Source organism: Podarcis muralis, chromosome 17 (assembly GCF_964188315.1).
Source record: "Podarcis muralis chromosome 17, rPodMur119.hap1.1, whole genome shotgun sequence".
NCBI classification, from domain to species: domain Eukaryota; kingdom Metazoa; phylum Chordata; class Lepidosauria; order Squamata; family Lacertidae; genus Podarcis; species Podarcis muralis.
In genome coordinates this window covers 34,376,743-34,397,714 of record NC_135671.1, presented here as the reverse complement: position 1 = coordinate 34,397,714, position 20,972 = coordinate 34,376,743, and the positions used below count along the sequence as shown (strand labels likewise).

The following is a 20,972-nucleotide window of genomic DNA, read 5'->3' as shown; positions in this document are numbered from 1 at the left end:
GTATGCCCCACGGAGGACCTTAAGGTCCATAAATGGCAACACCCTAGAGGTCCCGGGCCCTAAGGAAGTTAGATTAGCCTCAACCAGAGCCAGGGCTTTTCAACACTGGCTCTGGCCTGGTGGAACGCTCTGTCTCATGAGACCAGGGCCCTGCAGGATCTGATTTCTTTCCGCAGGGCCTGTAAGACAGAGTTCTGCCTGGCCTTTGGCTTGGAGTCTATTTGATTCCCTCCTCCTCTTTCTTTTTTTCTTTCTCCTCCTGTGATGAGGCTGCATTTTAATGTTTTAATGTTGTATTTTAATTTTGTTTTTAAGTTGTATTCATTCAACTTGTTTTTATTACTGGTTGTTAGCCGCCCTGAGCCTGGCCTTGGCTGGGGAGGGCAGGGTATAAATAAAATTTATTATTATTATTATTATTATTATTATTATTATTATTATTATTAAGAGTTGGGCAGGAACTCCATTGCAGGGAAGAACAGAAAAACACACAGGGGCTGCTTTGGTGGATCGGGTCAAGGTCCTGGCTTGGCATGCAAGTGCCACAGGAGCTGTACGGATGCCTTCCGAAAGCCACAAAACAAGGGCATGAACCTTCCCTGTCAATACAGCATCTGGAAAGAAAAAATTATATCCTGCCACAGTGCGTGAAGGTTTGTTCAGCTTTCCTTGCTAATACCCACCAATAGGCTGAGATTCCTGCATGAATCTCTCTGTTCCTAAGAATGTCCCTTGCACGTGGTTAATATTCAATGCCATTGCACAACTGCCTGTGCTTTGTTGTGCATATTTCGGGGAGGAGTGGCCCCAGGGCTGTGCATTTTCTTGGCAACTCTTTTTGCAATTGTGCGGCAGGGCTGTGTCCTCCCCGCAGATTAGCTTGGGGCGTGTAATTGGCTCAGTGGCTGAGCATAAAGCCCAGGGAAAGCACCTCCCGCTGGGACAGACTGCCAGGGGTCCAGGACTCCGGCCAGGCAGAATCTGGAGAGCGTGTGTCAGTGGCAGGTAAGAGAAGCCCTATGTCTCTGAGATACAGGGTGCGGGCATCACTCTGCAGGTTGGAAGAGGATAATGGAAAGGGCAATCCTTAGGCAGGCAGTAAACAATTAGTTAATCCACAGGGTCATGAGAAGAGAGTGGAAAGAGATGGGGGTGGGGACTGATTAGGGCATGGGTAGGCAAACTAAGGCCCAGGGGCCGGATGCGGCCCAAACGCCTTCCCAATCCGGCCCATGGACAGTCCAGGAATCATTCTACATGAGTAGAATGTGTCCTTTTATATAAAATGCATCTCTGGGTTATTTGTGGGGCATAGGAATTTGTTCATGATTTTCCCCAAAATATAGTGCGGCCCCCCACAAGGTCCGAGGGACAGTGGACCGGCCCTCTGCTGAAGAACTTTGCTGACCCCTGGATTAGGGGCTCATATGGTCAGACTCTGGAGTAGCAAGGGCTGCAATGTCCCAAGATTGAGCCCTGGTCATTACTGGACTGAAATAATTTTTTCCTTCACAGGGGTGGGATAAATAAATCCCTTCCCCTTTCATGTTCCTGGAATATAGCTCCTGCTTTGCTTTTCATGAATGCACTCCCCCCCCCCCCCACTCCAAGGCAGATGGTTGTACAAAGCATTTCAGGGTGTGATCCTGCTTGTTCATATAATATCTATCCCAAAACAGCAGGAGAAGGGTTTGGGAAGGTCTCTGGAAGCTGCATGTTAATATCCTTCATGGCTGTATTTCAGCTTCCTATGCACTTTTTCTGTACAGTGCCCCCAATTTTTGTCTATTGGAAGAGGTAGTTATTCCTGCCACCCGTTGGTGGAGAAGGAATCAAGTTCTCTGCTTGCACTACCAAAAGCACTACGTAGGGAAGGAATAGGTGCTTGGTTGGCCCCTGGGCTGTGTTTCGGATCACCTATATAAAAATCAGGAGGGCTTTTTTTCCCAGCCAGGATTTTCAGGTCCATGTATCCAAGCAGGTTTCTTTCATCCTGGCATTTTCACTGGGATACCTTTGCATTTTACCTCTGAATCGGAGCAAATGGCAATCCTTGGGAAGCCTGACTGCCATTTGCTCCAATTCAGTATTCAAATGTGGGTTTTCCCGCTTGGACATGGATCTGGAAATCCTGGACTTGTGCCTAAAAACATGGCATGAAAGGAAGTGTGGATGAGTGCCGTGTGCGAGGGAAGGAGCCAGGGAAGGGAATAGAAGAGTGCAGAAAATATTTGGCCCTTCTCCACTGGCTCAGGGGTTAGCACAGGGGATCAGCAAAGTTTTTCAGCAGGGGGCCGGTCCACTGTCCCTCAGACCTTGTGGGGGGCCGGAATATATTTTTGCGGGGGAAATGAACAAATTCCTATGCCCCACAAATAATGCATTTTAAATAAAAGCACACATTCTACTCATGTAAAAACACCAGGCAGGCCCCACAAATAACCCAGAGATGCATTTTAAACAAAAGCACACATTCTACTCATGTAAAAATATGCTGATTCCTGGACCATTTGTGGGCCGGATTTAGAAGGCGATTGGGCCGGATCAGACCTCCGGGCCTTAGGTTACCTACCCATGGGTTAGCAGGTAAGGAGGTGGAGGAGGAGGTAAGGAAGCTGCAGAGAAACCCAACTCCACTGCCCCTTGGCACCCTTTGACTCCATTGCCAGGAGGGGGAGCCATCACCTCATTGTTTCTTGAGATCAGGCCATGGGTGTAGTGGGAACCAGCACAAAAGAGATGAATACTTTTGTTCAAGGTTTCTGTTCTGTTTTATTTTTTACAAAAAAAGAGCCACACCCTGGCCTGGATGAGCACCGAAACTCTGCCACTGCCTCCCCCAGCTGCTGGGTTGTGCCACAGAGACCAGGAGAACTCCAGGGTGGATGCATTCAGGGACATGGTGGAAAGTGGGACTATGGCTGAAAATGTCCCCATAGCCACCCCACCCGACGACTCCTTGGTCCCTTCGCTCAATGTTGCAACTGGTTCCCTTGCCAAAGACAATGTGCTGCAGGAACCGTCCACCTCAGGACAGGAGGGCGACCATTTTGAGAGGGGCTCCCCATCTCCAGTCAAGCCTCCAGAGGGGACTGAAATGGCAGAGGTCTCCAAGTCACCAGACCAAGGGCAGGATGACGGCTATTCTGCTCACCAGGACAAGACACCAAGTCCCTCCCTGGAGAAACCGAATGCTGCAAGCCTGTTGGCCCAAGGGGAACATGGCAGCCAATCTGTGTGTCATGACAAGATGCCAGGTGCCCAGTGTCCTACTGGGACCTTGGAACAGCTGGCGCAAGAGGAGGAGGCCGGTCTGAATTACTGCCATGAGAAGAACGGAGCTGGGCCCACTGACTCCTTGAAGCAGTTGGGGCATGGCCAAGAAGAACAAGGAACTCTTCTTCATTGTGTGGAGACCTCAGGTGTTTCATCGGAGCAACAGAACTCCACCAGCACCTCAAATCAACTGGAGGTATGGGAGAAGAGTGGCATTGTGGGTAGTCACAGCCAGAATCCTGCTTCAGAATCTCTAGAGGAACCTGAACTTGCCACCGCTGCATCCTCCGAGCCACCCAGCATCTCGCTTCCGGGGACCAATTCCCCAAAGCAGTCGTGGGAAGGAGACTGTTTGGTCTTTCCCAGCCACCATCCCAGCTCCGCTCTCTGTGCTGAGCATCAGGAGACGTTTGACACTGCCAGCGTTGGTCAAGACGTAAAACCAGTCTGCTCGGAAACGGTAGAGGCTGGCAAGGAGGAACGCACGCCCAGGGAGCTGGGTGATCAGTCCCAAGCTGCAGAGGAATATCTGGGTAACCTGAATGGGCAGTTATTTGGGGAGGGCTCGGTGGATCACTCCCAAACAACGGAGAAGCAAGATGCCCAAGATGCTGAACGCACCCCTGCCGGACTTTCACTGGCATTGATAGACTCTCAGCCAGATGTTGGCACCTATTGCCAGCAGAGGGCAGCAGGCACAGATGGCGACACCCCCCTCCAGGCAGCGCCAAGGCAGTCTCCTGTGGCAACCGGTGACTCCTCCGGACCTGCCCACTGGGGCCTGGCTCCTGACTGTGGCAGACAAGAGAGGGAAGGACTGGCTGCTGAGGAATCGAGCGGAGCCGGCAAGGACAGCCAAGCCCAGGGTGAGGCTGGAGCCAAGGCTGCGCTGGAATCTGAGAAGGGAGAGGAGGCATCCAGCAGCGCTGGGCCTGGGGAAGCCACCTGCGTGCCGGAGAGTGCAAAGGACCTAGCCGGTGCCAAAGATCCAGCCGGAGAATCACCTGGCTTGGAAAGCCCGACTGGCACAAGGGATCCAGCTGGTCCCCAAGACCAAGCTGGGACCATGGTGCTAGCTAGCGCTGAAGATCCACTTGGGGCCAGGGACAGAGCGGGCTCTCAAGATTTGGCCAGCACCACATGCCCAGTTGCTGTTTCGGAGCACGATGCTTCAAGCCTGAAACCTGGAGACCAGTCGCTACTTGGTGCCAGGGACCCTGCCAGCGCAGAAGACCTGGTGAGCCCTGCAGACCCAGTCTGTGCCACATCCACGCCCAGCAGGCCCTCTGGGACTGGCGGCATGGACTGGACGGAAAACACCGCGGAGCATACAGAGGCCCTGCCCCCTGCCACCGAGACCCCGATCGAGAGAGAGATCCGTCTCCACCAGGAACGTGAAGAGCACCTGCGGCGGCAAAGGGGCCTGGCCAGCCCCTGGGGCACTCAGGAGTATGTGGAGGTGCGCATCAGGCCTATCCTGAACCAGAGCGTGGGGCCCCCCATGCTGCCCAAGGAGAAGGAGCGGCAGTGGGCCGGGGTTCAAATGCAGAGGGAGATCCAGAGGGAATGTCAACGTGAAGAGGACCTGGTCCAGCTGGGGAAGGTCAGGGGGGCCTACGACCGTGGCACCCCGCAAGAGATGCAGGAGAAGATGATGATTTTTGAACAGCACCCCAGCCCAGAACCTCCGGCCCCCAGGAAGATGCTGTGCAGCAGCCCCAGAGGGGCGAGGGGTCTCTCCTTTGCGGAGGCCAACAGCACCGCCAACATGGTCATCGTGGACTCTGGTGCTCTGCTGCGAGCCCAACGGCCGCTGGCCGAGAGAACCCCTGCCTCGGCCAACCCCTTCTTCTGCTTGCGTGCCAAAAGCCCCCAGTCTCTGCTGGAGCAGGAGGTCCAAGAAGCTCAGGAACGAGAGCGGGAGCTGCAGAGGCAGAGGCACAACCTGTACGGCTCAGCGATGCCCTGCCAGGCTGCAGAGGCCTCAGCTCAGGATGAGGAGACCCCCAGCCAGCCAGGTAAGGGGCAAGGTGCGATGAGCGAGTGTGGGGAAGAGGGAGAATGGGGGTCACCCGCTGGGACTGAAGGGCCGTTGGTTCAGGACTGGGAGAAGAAAGCGCTTCTTCGCACAACACGTAATTAACGCATGGGCTTGGTTTCCCATAAGATGTATTCGTAGCCGTTGGATTAGCTGGCCTTAGAATGAAACAGGCAAACACACGGAGGAAAGCTCAATGGAGCCTCCAGTTTCAGAGGCAGCGCACTGCAAAACGCCAGTTGCAAGGTTAGATTTCAGGCCACAGGGAAGGACCTCCTGCTGCTGCTGCGCTGCCGGAGCACGATTTCTGTTCTCATCCTGAAGCAAAGTTCTTAACCCTTGGTACTATTTTTGGGTTAGTGGAGTCTGTAACCTGAAGCGTCTGTAACCTGAGGTACCACTGTACTTGTGATAGCTAAGTGGGATTCTTACATTCAGATTTGGCATTGTATTCAAATCTGAATGTAGAATTCCTACTTGGCTATCCTGAGTCCCTGTCAGGGGAAAAGGCAGCGTATGAATAAATATATATTGGTAATAATAAGTACATAAAAGGGACCAAGGGACCCCTCTTGTATTTACCGGTAGTTACATATTTACTGCATATGGCTCCAACTGTTCCACCAAGGAGCCCGAGGTAGAGTTCTCCCCATTCTATGTTATCCTTACAAGCAGGTGAGGCTGAGAGACGGCGACTGGCCCAAGGACGCCAGGTGAGCTGCATGGCTTAGTGGGGATGCAAAGCTTGGCCTCGCAGGCTCAATATTCTAACCACTGCACCATGCTGCTGGGACAAGTGGCAGATCATTACCCACAAGCCCTGCTTGTGGGCTTCAGAAAAGCACCTTGCTGGCCGCTGTCAGAACCAGGCGGTTCAATTAGGTGGACCTTTGGGTGAAGTCCACCAGAACTCTTCTTACGATCAGTGATTTTAGGAGTAGCTCTATAGAAAGGCAAAGAATGCTATGGGATCTTAAAAGACTGGCTCCTTTATTGTGTGGCATCAGTTTTCACAAGCAAGGTGGGTTTTCTTTTTCCTGTCTGGTGCCAAAAGGTGAGCTAAGAAGGCTGTATGCATACAAATGCAGGGCTTGCGTGAACAACAGAAGCTGTTGCTTGGAACAGTAATATTTCTGGAGTGAAGCATGTGGTCTAGAAACTTGCTATTTGCTTTTTAAAGCTGATGTTCTTGGTTTTCTAGTAACATGCCTTGCCACAGAACTCCCATGAAAGTCCTGTTTTGTAGGACAGAGCTTTCCAAACGGCGTTGCGACATGTTAGTGTATCGGCTGCAGTGTGCAGGTGTGTCATATGAACACTCCCCGCGCTCCTCCCGGGGCTGGAAAGGGGTTATTTAAAGCTCTGGTTTGCTAGTAAAACTGAATTACTGTGTTGCAAAATGATGCATGTCTGAAAAGTGTGTCGCCAACACGAAAAGTTTGGAAAGCTCTGCTGTAGGGAATAAATATCACTTCCAAGGACCAGCTCCAACATTAGGCAGAGTGAAGCAGCGGACTCAGGCAACTAATATTGAGTATCAAGAAAAGGCGGGAAATGGTTATTTAATGTTCTTGTACTTTTACTGCTAGGGAGGAGGAGAGGCACTTGTGGTGTTTTCTGCCTCAGGTGCCAAAATAACTTGACCCCCCTCCCCGTCCTCCACCATATCATAGACCTTGCAGCAGCTCCACCTCAGGCAAAAATTGCCTTAGTCCAGCATTCTCGCTTGCAAAATCATTAAGATGCAAAGGGATCATGAAAACCGCCACCCTTTCAGATCACACCTGCACGATCCTTCTTACTCACATCCTGGCTCCATAGCAGCAGTACCCAACAATCAAAGGATCGTGGCATCTGACACAACATTGAGCATTTCCATTGAATCCAGGCGCACTTACAGCCCTGACCTCTGGTGTGATTTACAAACTGAAGCGCTGGAACTTTCCAATCAAATCCCTATCCCTGGGTAACCTTGAGTTTGTTGCTTTGTACTCCGGTTCATAAAGTGAACGAATGTGTGCAACTCAGATAGTAAAAAATTCCCTTTTAACTTTTACTTTTACTTTTACTTATTCAATTTATATACCACCCTTTATCCAAAGATCTCAGGGCGGTGTACAAGATTAGAAACGCATTGCAAAACATCAGTGATAAAAACATAAGAAAAATATAGTAAAAAGCAGACTGACAGACAGCCCAATAGTAAAAGAATAAGAAGACCAGTCCTCTCCTTCAGCGGCGTAGCGTGGGTTGTCAGCACCCGGGGCAAGGCAAGTAATTTGCGCCCCCTAACCCAGGGCAAGGCAAGTAATTTGCGCCCCCTAACCCCTAACCTGCCGCCGCTGCCAGCTTCTTCTTGCTGCTGCCTGGGCTGGGGTATTTACGGTAAGGTAGCCACGGCGGCAGCGGCAGCGGGTCCGTGTCAGGTGATCTGAGGCGAGTTGCCGCTGGCGCTGCCGCCCAAACGACGCCGCTTGCCCGGAGGAGAAGGAGGGCAGAGAGGCGAGGAAAATGCAACATGGCCCAGCAGCTGCAGCGGCGGCGGCGGCGGGGCTGTGAGGAGGGGCTGCCTGGTGCGCCCTCCGCGGCCCTGATGCGCGGGGACCGCGGCGAGCGCTGAGAGCCGCTGCCAGCTCGTCAGTTCCGCGAGACATGGGGCTCTGCTACAGCCTGCACCCGAGGCTCTTCGGCGACTCCGGAGGCGGTGAGCGCGCCCCCCCCCCCAGATGTTGTGCCCGGTGCGGCCAGCCCCCCCTGCACCCCCCACGCTACGCCACTGCTCTCCTTCACATTTTAACAGGCTATAGATTACTTAATAGCCTTAGGCCTGAGTAAAGAGGAATGGTTTTCCTGGCATCTAAAAACATGTAATGATGGCGCCAGGCGAGCCTCTCTGGGGAGAGCATGCCACAATTGGGGAACCACCTCAGAAAAGGTCTGTTGACACCCTCCAAACCTCTGGGGTGGGGGAGGCATACAGAAGGGCCTCAGATTACAAGTGCACAAAAATACACAGAAAGCAGTGTATCTTTCAGGCTCATAGGACGTCCAGTTTTTCATCTCCGGTTATGTTACTTAGGCTGCTTAAGGCCTGACACAACCTGTTCTTGAATGAAGAGAAAAAGAGACTGAGCGTGTGCTCTGTTGTCGTCACGGACAGGGATGTAGGTGTCACAGAACTCTGCGCCTGGATTTTGGGCCATATTTCCCACTTGCCTTTGCACACAGATGCTTTGGACTTCAACTCTCATCAGCCCCAGCCATAAAGGAGTTGTAGTTCAAAACATTTGCAGGGCAATGGGGTGGGAAAGGGCTGGTAGAGAAAATGTTCCAGTGCCATTCTTCTTCATATCTGCATGCCCAGGCTACCCAGTGATTGAATATTGAATATCAACCTTCCTGGAAGGGCAAGTTCTTCTGGTAAGGTAGCCTGCCTGAAGAAGCAGATTTTGGTGGCACCGTTCAAGGACAAAACATTGCCATGTACTTAATTAGAAGACATCTGAAGGCAGCCCTGTTTAGGGAAGTTTTTAATGTTTGAAATTTCATTCTGTTTAATGTTCTGTGTGGCTGGGGAAACCTTATTATTATTATTATTATTATTATTATTATTATTATTATTTACTGTGACACGTTTATTGCCATGGAGGGTACACTATCTGGAGCCTCTGCACTAAGGCCCAAAATGAGTCGGGCCCTTGGCTGATGGCTTGTGGGGTGAGCTGCAGCTGACCTACAGAAGTTATTACGCACAGCCATTTCCTTGCCTCCTTGTACGCTTAGCACCTGAGCCAATGTGTTGTAATGAGGGATGTGGGTGGCGCTGTGGTCTGAACCACTGAGCCTCTTGGGCTTGCTGATCAGAAGGTTGGCGGTTCGAATCCACTCAATGGGGTGAGCTCCCGTTGCTCTGTCCCAGCTCCTGCCTACCTAGCAGTTCGAAAGCATGCCAGTGCAAGTAGATAAATAGGTACCGCTGCAGTGGGAAGGTAAACGGCATTTCCATGTGGTCTGGTTTCCGTCACAGTGTCCCGTTGTGCCAGAAGCAGTTTAGTCATGCTGGCCACATGACCTGGAAAGCTGTCTGTGGACAAACGCTGGCTCTCTCTGCCTGAAAGTGAGATGAGCACCGCAACCCCATAGCTGCCTTTGACTGGACTTAACCATCCAGGAGTCCTTTACCTTTTTAGCTTAATGATCAGAGCATTGGACTATGTAAAGGTAAAGGTAAAGGGCCATTAGGTCCAGTCATCCAGTCATGGCCGACTCTGGGGTTGCGGCGCTCATCTCGCTTTATTGGCCAAGGGAGCCAGCATGCAGCTTCTGGGTCATGTGGCCAGCATGACTAAGCCGCTTCTGGCGAACCAGAGCAGCGCATGGAAACGCCGTTTACCTTCCCGCCGGAACGGTACCTATTTATCTACTTGCACTGGCATGCTTTTGAACTGCTAGGTTGACAGGAGCAGGGACCGAGCAATGGAAACTCACCCCATCGCGGGGATTCGAACCGCTGACCTTCTGATCGGCAAGCCCTAGGCTCTGTGGTTTAACCCACAGCGTCACCCGCGTCCCACAATTGAACTATGAGTCAGTTGAAATCCCCACTCAGCTGGGGTGACCCTAGGCGAGTCACTGTATCCTACTGTGTCATTGTGTTTGTGCAATGACTTCTGTTTGCACAGCAGAACTGCTGCTCCCTCTCTCCCTGCGTCTTCTGGGTTCCCCACCCAAGATTTTCTTTGCCCAGGGCAGGGGGCTGTTGCAGAGAGAGGAGCTCCCGGAGAAGGAGGAATGGGGTGGTGTTTGGTGGTATGCACACTTCCTTGAGCTCCTTGGGGAAAACAGAATGATATAGATAGATTAAATAAACAAATTAGGGTCCCAGCTGCACGATGAGAACCTGGCAGCCAACAGAACCGGAATGTGTACCTAGTGGGTGGTAATAGTTTTCCTAGGCTGCTGTAGCAAACACAGGGTTGGTTGAATTTTAACAGAGGCAAGACTGAAAGGGAAACCAGCAGGTGTAACCAGGGACAAGGAAATGTCACGAGAGGGACACAAAGGTTGTAAAACGGAAACTGGGAGAAACTGCTTTCCTGACAGGGATGTGGAAAGAATGTTCTCTCTCTCTCTCCAGTTCCCCATCTTCAGGGCCTGAAAGAAAACCCTTCCCTAAGGCCATCAATGTGGGTGGGTCAGTCCCTGTTGAGAAAATTGCTCTTTGGGAAATGCAGGTGGTCAGAAGCACTGACCGTTAGCACTGTGTCACCGTTGAGACCTGTCCTTTGTCTCTGTCTCCTTCTCAGAGAGACCTTCCTGCAAGAAGCTGGACGTCACCTGGCCCCCTCCAAGCCCTCCGGAGACCTCTCAGGTGAATGGCCTCCATCAGGTAACAAGCGCAGGGGAGCAGTGCCCTTATCACACAGCTATGACTGGCGGCCTGTAGCTGTCCTCAGGAGCAGCACCAGCTGCCTCTGTGGGCCAACAAGACGCCTGTGGTAGAGAGCTGCCATCTTATAAGGAAGGAGTTGGAGTAAAGATATCCTGCGATGCGCAACTCTCAATCTCACTTGAAGCGTAAGCAGGAAAAGCAACTACCAAATATGCCTCAAGGTATTGTCGTTTTGTCGTTTTGTCATATCCGACTCTTCGTGACCCCATGGACCAGAGCACGCCAGGCACTCCTGTCTTCCACTGCCTCCCGCAGTTTGGTCAAACTCATGTTGGTAGCTTCAAGAACACTGTCCAACCCTCTCGTCCTCTGTCATCGCCTTCTCCTTGTGCCCTCCATCTTTCCCAACACCAGGGTCTTTTCCAGGGAGTCTTCTCTTCTCATGAGGTGGCCAAAGTATTGGAGCCTCAGCTTCAGGATCTGTCCTTCCAGTGAGCACTCAGGGCTGATTTCCTTCAGAATAGATAGGTTTGATCTTCTTGCAGTCCGTGGGACTCTCAAGAGTCTCCTCCAACACCATAATTCAAAAGCATCAATTCTTTGGCGATTCTTTATGGTCCAGCTCTCACTTCCATACATCACTACTGGGATGCCTCAAGGTACCAGTGAGCAGATATTGGTCTGATATTAGTTCACATCATGATTGCAAACATGCAATCCATGTTCAAATGGATGGCCTTATTATAACAACGGACACACAACTGCTGACCTGCCTGGATCCACACTTGCTCTCCGACCTGTGAATGAAACCCAGCCATCCAGTAGACAGATTTTTAAAAAAATATTTTTAATTAATTTTCCATTTAAACATATATAATCACATCGTTATTATCCACTTCTTTGGCTCTTAAGAGCCTGTCAACTTCCTTCCCTCCCGCCTCTTGGCTTTCAAAACTAAGCTTTTTTTGCACAGCATTTTATATATTTTCTAATTCTATTATACCATATTTTTCTATGTATAAGACTAGGTTTTTTCCCTAAAAAATAATGTCAAAAATTAGGAGGTTTCTTATATACGGGACCATCTCCCCCCCATTTTCTTAAATATGAGTCCCAAAAAATACATGGGAGCATCTTATAGATGGAAAAATACGGTAACTCATTACGAAATATCTCACAATTTAAATACAGAAAGGTAAGAAATTTCTCATTACAAGTCTTCAAATAACCCTACTAGTGTTGTTAATTGCTTACAATGATCTTTCAAATATTGCATAAATTTACTCCAGTTCTTTTGGAGCACTTGATTGCGCTGGTTTCAGATTTTTCCCATCAGTTTCGCCAGTTCCGCAAAGTCCACCGTTTTCATCTGCCACTCTTCTTTCGTTGGTACTTCTTGTTGTTTCCATTTTTGAGCTAAAATGGTTCTTGCCGCTGTTGTTGCATACATAAACAGTCTTTTATCTTCTTCTTTTCTTGGTATCTCTTTGCCTACTATACCCAGTAAAAAGGCTTCTGGTTTTTTAACAAAAGTGTTTTTAAACATTTTCTTTAACTCATTATATATCATTTCCCAGAAGGCCTTTACCTCTTTACAAGTCCACCACATATGATAGAAGATACCTTCCTTTTCTTTGCATTTCCAACACTTGTTAGATCTTGTCTTATACATTTTTGCAAGTTTTGATGGTGTTAAATACGATCTATACATCATTTTCATCACATTTTCTTTAAGCGCACTGCATGTAGGTAAAATTAATACCTTCATTCCACAGCGCACTGCATGAAGGTAAAATTAATACCTTCATTCCACAGCCTTTCCCACGATTCTAACTGAATATTACATCCAAAATCTTTAGCCCATTGTATCATCACCCCTTTAACCTCTTCATCTTTAGTATGCCACTCCAAAAGTAATTTGTACATTTTCGATAATATTTTCCTCTTATCATCCAATAAATCTATCTCCAACCTAGATCTTACTGTATCAAAACCATTTTTCTTTTTCTCTTCCTTAAACAACTCATTTACCTGGTGGTATTGCAACCAATCCATCAATAATTCTTTTATTTCTTCAAATGTTTTTAATTTTAACCGACTTTCTACCCCTGTCGACAAATCTTTATATGTGGCCCACTCTCCTTTCATATTTAACTTTTTTACTGCTATTGCTTCAGTTGGAGAGAGCCACCAAGGAGTTTTACGTTCCAATAAGTTTTTATATCTGTTCCACACCTCATAAATTGATTTTCTTATTGTGTGATTCAGGAATCCTTTATGCACTTTTACCTTATCATACCATAAATATGCGTGCCATCCATATTGGACTCTCCAGAGTTTTAGACCAAAGCCTCAATCAGCCCTAGGGTGGAGGAGCTGAACTTTCAGTATGCAAACCATGCTCTGTTATCTCTGAGTGACACACACACACACACACACACACACACACACACACACTCTCTCAATTGTGGGATACCCCTTGCACTTTTTTTTTGTCTCCCTTGCTGTTAACATTTCAGCGGCAAATTCCTTCAAGATTCCTTCAAATCTTTTTGCTTATGCTGCTCTGGAAAGCAGGTGCAATCCGACAAAACTATATACGTTATTTTTACATAACAGCAAGGGCTAGAATCCTATTCATTCATTATTTGCTGCTAGTAACTTGTGGTTAAGTGACTGCTGTAACTCAGACTGCAATCTTATACACACTCTTCAGGCTGCATAATACATTACTGGCTTAAAATGCATCTAGGTCGTTCTTTTTCTCAATTGGATTGAAGCTGGTTTTGCAGAAAGCGCATCAAAATGCAGTGCTTCCCAAGAAACAACAGGATAGATGCAGGGCGGGTCTGGATTGTGACTTACATGCTGTGTTCACTGCTTCTGGATGCAGAGCAAATGGAACTGGGAATAAATTCCACTGAACTAAGAGTCAAGCTAGACAATATGTTAGCTATGGCTGTGTACACACTTTTCTGTTTATTCTGCATCAAGTGCACTCTTACTGCTCGTTTGAGAATCTGTGTATACACAACATTAGCCAAAAGCTATATCTATCCTGCTGTTTGTTATGAAATACTGCATTTTGATGTGTCTCCCCCCCCCCCACAAACCAGCTTCAATCTGAATTGAGAAAAAGAATGACCCTGCTGTGTTTTAAGTAGGTAATGTGCACACAGTCTACGACTCTACATCATCTTCATCGAACATTTATTGGCATCACATACAAACATTCAGAATAAATAGTCCAGTGTAATCTTGTCGCCATTTCAACAGTACAGTCATTTGCCAAAGGGAAGAAGAGGTGAGCAATCTATTTTATCTCTGTTGAGTCTCCAGCAAGGGCAGGATCCTGTACCATACTTCAGTGACAAAAAATCAAATAGAGGAACTTAGCTCCTGTCTTGGTGAGCTCCTGGTCTCTCCCCTGTATAACCTCTGTCTCTGGTTTCCATGTTGGAATACATAGATGGTCTAGAAATTGTTGGCGGAGATCATCATACATTTTACATTTAAGGGCCATGTGAGCTGGAGTTTCCACCAGGTGGGCATCGCATGGGCAGATCCTATCTCCTTCTGCCATACCCACAAACCTACCCCAAAGAGGTTAGAAGGATTAGAATTGAAGCTAGCCAGCGAAAAAGCCCTTCTTTCTTGCGGGTTAAACAAAAATTGTAAATAATTAAGGTTAAATTCCTGCGCCCAAGAGAGTCGAAAATAAAGAGGGGAACATGCATGGGCAAAGGCAGGGGGAAGCAGCTGCCCCCCTAAATCAAGTAAATAAATAAAAATACTTAACTAACTGACCAATTGCGTCACAGATAACTCTGTTCCGCCCCCGCCCCCAATAAATCCTGGCTATACTCATGCCTACATGCATCGTCGTAGCCAGGATTTTTGTTAGGGGGTAGGCCTTTTGTTGGGGGGGAGCAGAACCTCACCTTGTTATGTGTTTTTTATTATTGTTGTTGATTTAGTGGGGCAACTGCCCCCCTGGCTACACCCATGTCTACACGTCTATTCCTTTAAGTGCAGGGTTTTGCTTTATTTTACCCAATTTGGATAAAGGAGCCTGATCTGGATGCAGATCCTAGTGTGATGAGAGGAAAGGGGACTTTATCCCTTCCCACCCCTGTTGTGTCTGCAGTTTGTTTAAGAAAAGACCTCTCATTGAAGCAATCAAGAGTCCCTCTGCCCAGCATCATCTGGGCATGATAAGTGGGGGCCAGATCAGGACCAAGATTACAGCACGGGGCTAAAGGGTTAAACTCTCTGTACCTCCATCTTATGATCTGGAATGGGTAGGGAGAAACCCTGCACTTAGAGGCACAGGTATGTACATAAGTGCAGGGGTCCCCACCTTTTTTGGGCCTGAGGGCACATTTGGAAACCTCTGAAACGGTCATGAGCCCCACAAAATATCCATTTTGCAGAAGACAAATAGCAAGATTAAGGAACCACCCCCACAACCCCAGAAACAAACAGCAGGCAAACTCCCTCGGAAAAAAACCAAGCAGTGCAGACAACAAATAAACAAAACTCTCCAAAGCTCCCAAAATGCTTTTTTAAAATAATAACAAAGAAGAAGTAGTAAACCTTTGGAGGGAGCCAGGGCCTTGGCAGATGCCAAGCTGATACATTGGGCTTATCCACACTTATCATTTGCCCCTTTTCCCCAGGCACAGGTCCACACTTGAAAGCTCTGTGTCCGAGTGTTTTCTTCTTACCCTTAAGCTTTCTGTGAGAACCTGCTCTTTAGCGCTCAGTCGGAGCAAGCATCAGTTCGGGTTTTCTGCAGATTGCTGTTTGCTCCGATTGAGCTTTAAAGAGCAGGTTTTCACGGGGAAAGCTCCACAGCAAAGAAAAGGGCACTCAGACATGGAGTTTTAAAGTGTGGACCATGCCTGGAAAGAGCAGAGGAAAGGCAAACGTGGATAAGTCCATTGTCTCGTTTGGCCCTAATCGGAGCTCACATCTGAGCAGAAAATGTATGTGTCTAAATGTATGTGTCTGCTTGCAAAGGTCAGACTCTCAAATCAGTTTCTGAATGTGGAAGGCACAATACTTGACAGAGCAACAGTTCGATAGGCGTTCATCAAAAGGTAGCGCAATGAACTGGGGCCAGGCAAATGTTCTAAAGAGGGGAAATGATAGAAGCTCCCCCCCCCCTTGTTTTCAGAAGGCTACGGGGGGCATGGTTTGGTTACAAATGAGGGAGGGGTATGGATTTTATTAAGGACTCCCAACCATTCCACGAACAATTCAAGCATTATTTTGGTGCACAGGGCAGACGGGGTGTGTGTGTGAGGATCCCAGCAGTGCTTGACTCTCTCTAATTAACATATCCACAAATCTGCTTGCCCCATGCCTAGAAAGCCTGCCCTGCCGCTTTCCCTGGGAAAACCCACTCTTTAATGCTAAATCGGAACAAACAGCAATCTGCAGAAAACTCAGTTGTCATTTGTTCCAATTCACCATCGGACTATGGGTTTTCCTGGCGGAAAGCGAGGAAGTGTGGATGAGCCCCCAGGAACTGCAAAAGAGCAACTCTTTCCTGTTTCAATTAAGCTTGCAGAGAAAAGCTTGGGGGGGCGGTTGTGCTCCATTGGCCAGGTCCCCTCGATTTGTGTTGTGCTTTAATGGCACGCACACACAAATATCCAGTGGAAACAAGTCTTGGTAATCTTTCCTTTGCCTATCTCACTTTCATAAAACACACACAAGACAAGCACACACTTCAATAGGTTCATTGTAATGCATTAAAATTTTGTTTCCTTTGCTGCTGATAAATAGGGGTTGGCAAGCCCCCTGAGCATAGCAACGCTGAGCCTGCCGTTCCTCCTTTCACATGGCTGCAAAATGCTGGCAGGACAGGAGGCAGGAAAACTTTGTATCTTTCGCCTGCTTCTTGATATGGTAAAAGCCAGGCTGCTTTGTTTCTGAAAGCTGAAGGTCCCATCTAATAGGTTATTGTATTAATAGGTTATTGTATTTTAGTGTTTTGTTGGAAGCCGCCCAGAGCGGCTGGGGAAGCCGCCCAGCCAGATGGGCAGAGTATAAATATTATTATTATTATTATTATTATTATTATTATTATTATTATTATATTGAAAAGGGCCTGAGGGGCCTTCTGCCCAGTGCCTGCCAGCAAGACCCCTTCCACACACACAGGAGAGGGGGGGGCATAAAAATCACCTCCTCTCAGGTGCTGAACTCCTCCTGTGACACCTGAAGTGCCACCCCCATCCCCTGCTCAGCACTCCACCTGCTTTGCCTGCAGAAAGAATCTGCCAAGATTTCCAGCAGGGGAGAGAAAGGGGTCCTTGGGGCAGCTTCCAGGAAGAGAGCAGCATTGATGCCCCAGCCAGCTCAAAGAAAGTGCATTCCTCCTGTCTAGGCAACCTTGCCTGCTTCTCAGATTTTTTTTTTTGGGGGGGGGGACACCAATACAGCAGGGATGTGGGAGGCACTGTGGGTTAAACCACAGAGCCTAGGACTTGCCGATCAGAAGGTCGGCGGTTCGAATCTCCGTGACGGGGTGAGCTCCCGTTGCTCGGTCCCTGCTCCTGCCAACCTAGTAGTTCAAAAGCATGTCAAAGTGCAAGTAGATAAATAGGTACCACTCTGGCGGGAAGGTAAACGGCGTTTCCCTGTGCTGCTCTGGTTCGCCAGAAGCGGCTTAGTCATGCTGGCCACATGACCCCGAAGCTGTACGCCGGCTCCCTCGGCCAATAAAGCGAGATGAGCACCGCAACCCCAGTCGGCCACGACTGGACCTAATGGTCAGGGGTCCCCTACTGTGTTCATATGTTGCAAGCGTAGGTATTTGAATTAAAGAAGCCATGTTTTCTATAAACAGCCTGAACTTAGCCAAAAGGCTGAGAAGCTGTAACATCAAGGCAGGCACTGAATAGGACTTGGAATGCATTTATCTCTACCTCTTCCCATAGCAACCCCTACTTTGGGCAGTTTGTTTGAGAGCAAACATATCTGAATTCAATATATTTACCAACAATGTGCGAAAAATTTGGCATGTCTTTCATCTCATGAGAAAGCATTGCAGCTTTCACTCCGATTTTAATAAAGAGAGGCCTGATACCATTTGGATTTTCAGCACCAGGCACTGAAATGTTTTAGACATCAATCAGGCTGCAATCCTAAACTCAAGTGAACTTACTTCAAAGGGAGCATGCGTAGGATTGCAGCATGCATGCTTGCGAATTCGTCCTAGCACAAACCACAACGTATTGTTACATCATAAAATTTAGCTCGTTATTTGTGATTTGTGAGTGCTTTTTCTTTCTTTTTTAAAGGGACAGCCACCTCCACCAAATGCATGAAGAAGTTTTAAAATTCAGCAGAAGAATGGGATGGGTGAATTAAGAATTGTTTTAGGTGTGGGGCCCTGCTCCCTAGTCCTTGAGTGTAATAATTGGGCTCCGTGGAACTGCCCACAGGGCATGGGGCAAAACAATTTTCCTACCGAAGCAATAAGTGTTTCTTTGCAGAGAAATTGGGTCTTCAGTCTTTTCTGTTCAGAAACAGCCGCACCCACCCAGAGCCTCAAGTCCTTTATCACTAAGCAGAGAAAGCTCTCTGCCCCAGCCTTCAGCCTGCATGTTTCCACACTTTCTGTGAACTCTCGCTCACTTTCCCCACTTTCTCTCTCCCCTCATTTAACCCCACAGCCGGAGAGAAGCCCTCGAATCCTCCGCCGACAGAGGAGTGCCTTAATCCAGCGCTGGGAGTCGGGAGCTGTTGGCAATCAGGACAGTGAAGATTAGGGGGCTGCCTTGGCAAGAAAATTCACTGGGTCGCGTCTCCAGTGCAAAAGACACAATGGCTCCCCTGTGCCTCCCCCAAACTTGCACAAAACATAACTCACGGTGTGAATGTCGAGTGCACCTCTGGAGCCGACCATGTATTCTTTCCACTCCGCCTTTTGATTTGACCAAAAAAAAAAAAAGTCCCAAAGCATGTCTGCACAACCAGTCTGATCACAAGGCAGAAATAGCATTTATAACCAGCTGCCTTCTTCCAAATTTTATCCTGGAACACAGAGGAGAAAGATTTAAGGGATGGGCTCCAAAGCATTACGGTTCATTTTAGTTCCTTTTTTTACGTAGGTAACACCTGCTTGGACACTGATTTCTCAACCCAAGGGCTTTCCAAACACAGGTTCCCCCTACATTTGGGGCAACCCCACACTGAAGTGTACGGGTGGATCCATGCGCAGGAGCAGCTACACTTAAGTGCATGTGTAAGAGCTGTCCCATGCCAGCAGCATCTTTTCCTGTTGAGGTCCAGTTGTTTATGGGGAAGCGCCATAGCTCCATAGTAGCAGAGCACCTGGCTTGCAAGGAGAAAGTCCTAGGTTTAATCCCAGGTAGGGCTGGGAGAGGCTCCTGCCTGGAACCCTGAAGAGGTGCTGCCAGTCAGTGTAGACAATTCTGAAGTAGATGGAACACAGGTCTGACTAGGTGAGGCAGATGTTTAACTGGTTGCAGAGGGCCAATAATCTGGGCAGACTTGTGCCTTTGGGCATCTCAGGTGACTTGCGACTGTTCCTCCAAGACTTCTTTCATCCTCAGATTTGACCAAGTCACATGTGGGTTTTGTCCCTGGGTATTCAAACTTGTGTACAATCAAGTATTGCAGGAACCAGCACACAGGCAGTTGATGCTACTGCTACTGGGGATGAAAGATGGCAATTTTTTTACTCTGGGGTAGTATGCTTTGCCACTGACTCTCTTTTTCATTCAGCAAAATAAGAATCAGACAAGAATCTTTCAATGAAAAGAGCTCCTTGATTTTGTCTACGCCAGCAAGAATTAAAAGTAAATCAAACGGGAGTGACTCCAGATTGTTGCCTTTTGTAAATGCTACAAGAACATTGACCTTCGACAAATGGAGAGAAAGAGTCCCTTAGCACCTTTGAGGGGAAGCCCTGCCTCAGTTCCCCTCAGTGATGGGGGGGGGAACCAATGCGGGGAAGCTGGTTGCAAGCAGGGTAGTAAAAGCCGCCGTGGGAATTTCTCAGAGAAGAGCAGTGAAATTGCTAGGAAGATATCACAAGGAGAAAGTCTGCAAAGCGATGAGCAACAAAGCGCAAAGAGCCTTTTGTAAGCAGAAAATTCAACCATGCATTACTATCAGATACTTTTGCTTGTTACTACCAGATAATTTATAACTGGCCCTTCTGTTTCGGGGTGGGGGTGGATACTGTTAATGGCTTGTCCGTATAATGAAAGGCACAGAGTGGTATTAAATAACCCGGCTGATAATTCTGACTCATCTACTGCAGTGCCATAGCAGACCTGTGCTAGGATCAAACTACATGTTACCTTAAGCCTGCTTTTTAAAAAGCGTGCCCGCCCAACCCAAAAGCAGCAGCTGCATGATTCCAACTGCAGGGAGAGGGGGTTAACCCCTTCACCCCAAAGCTGTTTTACCACCACAAATGCCTCTCAGCTGCTCATTCCCTCCCAAGGATCTGTTTCCAGTGGGGAAATGGTAGGGGGAGGAAAGTATTGCCCCTCCACAGTTTCCAATTCATTTTTAACAAAAATGTTAACTGGGCATTGTAAAGCATGTTTTGTTTTCGTTTTAAAGTGTTTAATTTCTTGCCGTTGAACCAGCTGCCTAGCCTTGGGCTTGCAAGGTGCATAATAAGAACTGCTACAGGTCATAGTACGACGATGGGCTGTTGCTCAGCTGTTCTGACATCTGGCAGTCTGAGCCTTGGGTGAGACTGCTGACTACCATGGGAAAGCAGGCTAAATTTGAACCCTCTTGGCTACTTGGGGCCTAAATGAAAGGGGTTGAGATGTCTTCATGCCATGGCCTTTTTGAAAAGACACTTCACAGATACAAATTATCTGAAGGACCTTGGAGCCATTCACCAGAAACAAGCATTGCTTGTTGCTAAGATAGCAGAATATTGCAAAATCTCGAAGAATAGCCGCCTCCAATTTTCTTTGGGCTTCAAGCCATCTGACAACTATTTCCTGTCCTTGAGAGAAGAACAGGGTGCCTGCTTATGTTTCACCCCACAGAGGAAATACATCAAGCCCCCACCGAGAAGCAAATTTGCATAAAAGTTGCATGTGGTGATTTATAGGTGTATGGATAATTTCCACAATATGACCAGAATGCAATGCATCTCACCATAGTGATTAAGATGCTTAACTAGCTGTAATTTAGAGGGACCAATTTGCAACCAGATTCCTTTCTGTAAGCAATGGAATTTCAGTGCGTTTGTGTGGC

At 48.2% G+C, this 20,972-nt stretch overlaps 1 protein-coding gene across 3 annotated transcripts; it reads left to right on the top strand.

Annotated features, from left to right (window-relative positions):
• Nucleotides 1-500: 500 nt before the first annotated feature.
• Nucleotides 501-19,196, top strand: MISP3 (MISP family member 3). 3 transcript variants are annotated; one of them, XM_028712474.2, is made up of 4 exons: nt 501-653; nt 2,792-5,294; nt 10,621-10,685; nt 18,395-19,196. In XM_028712474.2, exons 1-4 carry the CDS (start codon nt 534-536, stop codon nt 18,488-18,490), a joined length of 2,784 nt encoding a protein of 927 aa, XP_028568307.2. In that variant the 5' UTR covers nt 501-533; the 3' UTR covers nt 18,491-19,196. The 3 variants fall into 3 exon arrangements, with proteins under 3 accessions (XP_028568307.2, XP_028568306.2, XP_028568308.2); XM_028712473.2 differs by having other exon boundaries at nt 504-653; nt 10,621-10,703; XM_028712475.2 differs by lacking the exon at nt 501-653 and adding an exon at nt 880-1,005 and having other exon boundaries at nt 10,621-10,703.
• Nucleotides 19,197-20,972: the final 1,776 nt, after the last annotated feature.

Excerpts from the sequence above, each read along its gene's own strand:
- MISP3 (XM_028712473.2), top strand. The coding sequence starts at position 534 with ATGCAAGTGCCACAGGAGCTGTACGGATGCCTTCCGAAAGCCACAAAA. Across the intron at positions 654-2,791 it reads TCCTGCCACAGTGCGTGAAG|AGCCACACCCTGGCCTGGAT; the intron begins GTTTGTTCAGCT and ends TTACAAAAAAAG. Across the intron at positions 5,295-10,620 it reads GGAGACCCCCAGCCAGCCAG|AGAGACCTTCCTGCAAGAAG; the intron begins GTAAGGGGCAAG and ends TCTCCTTCTCAG.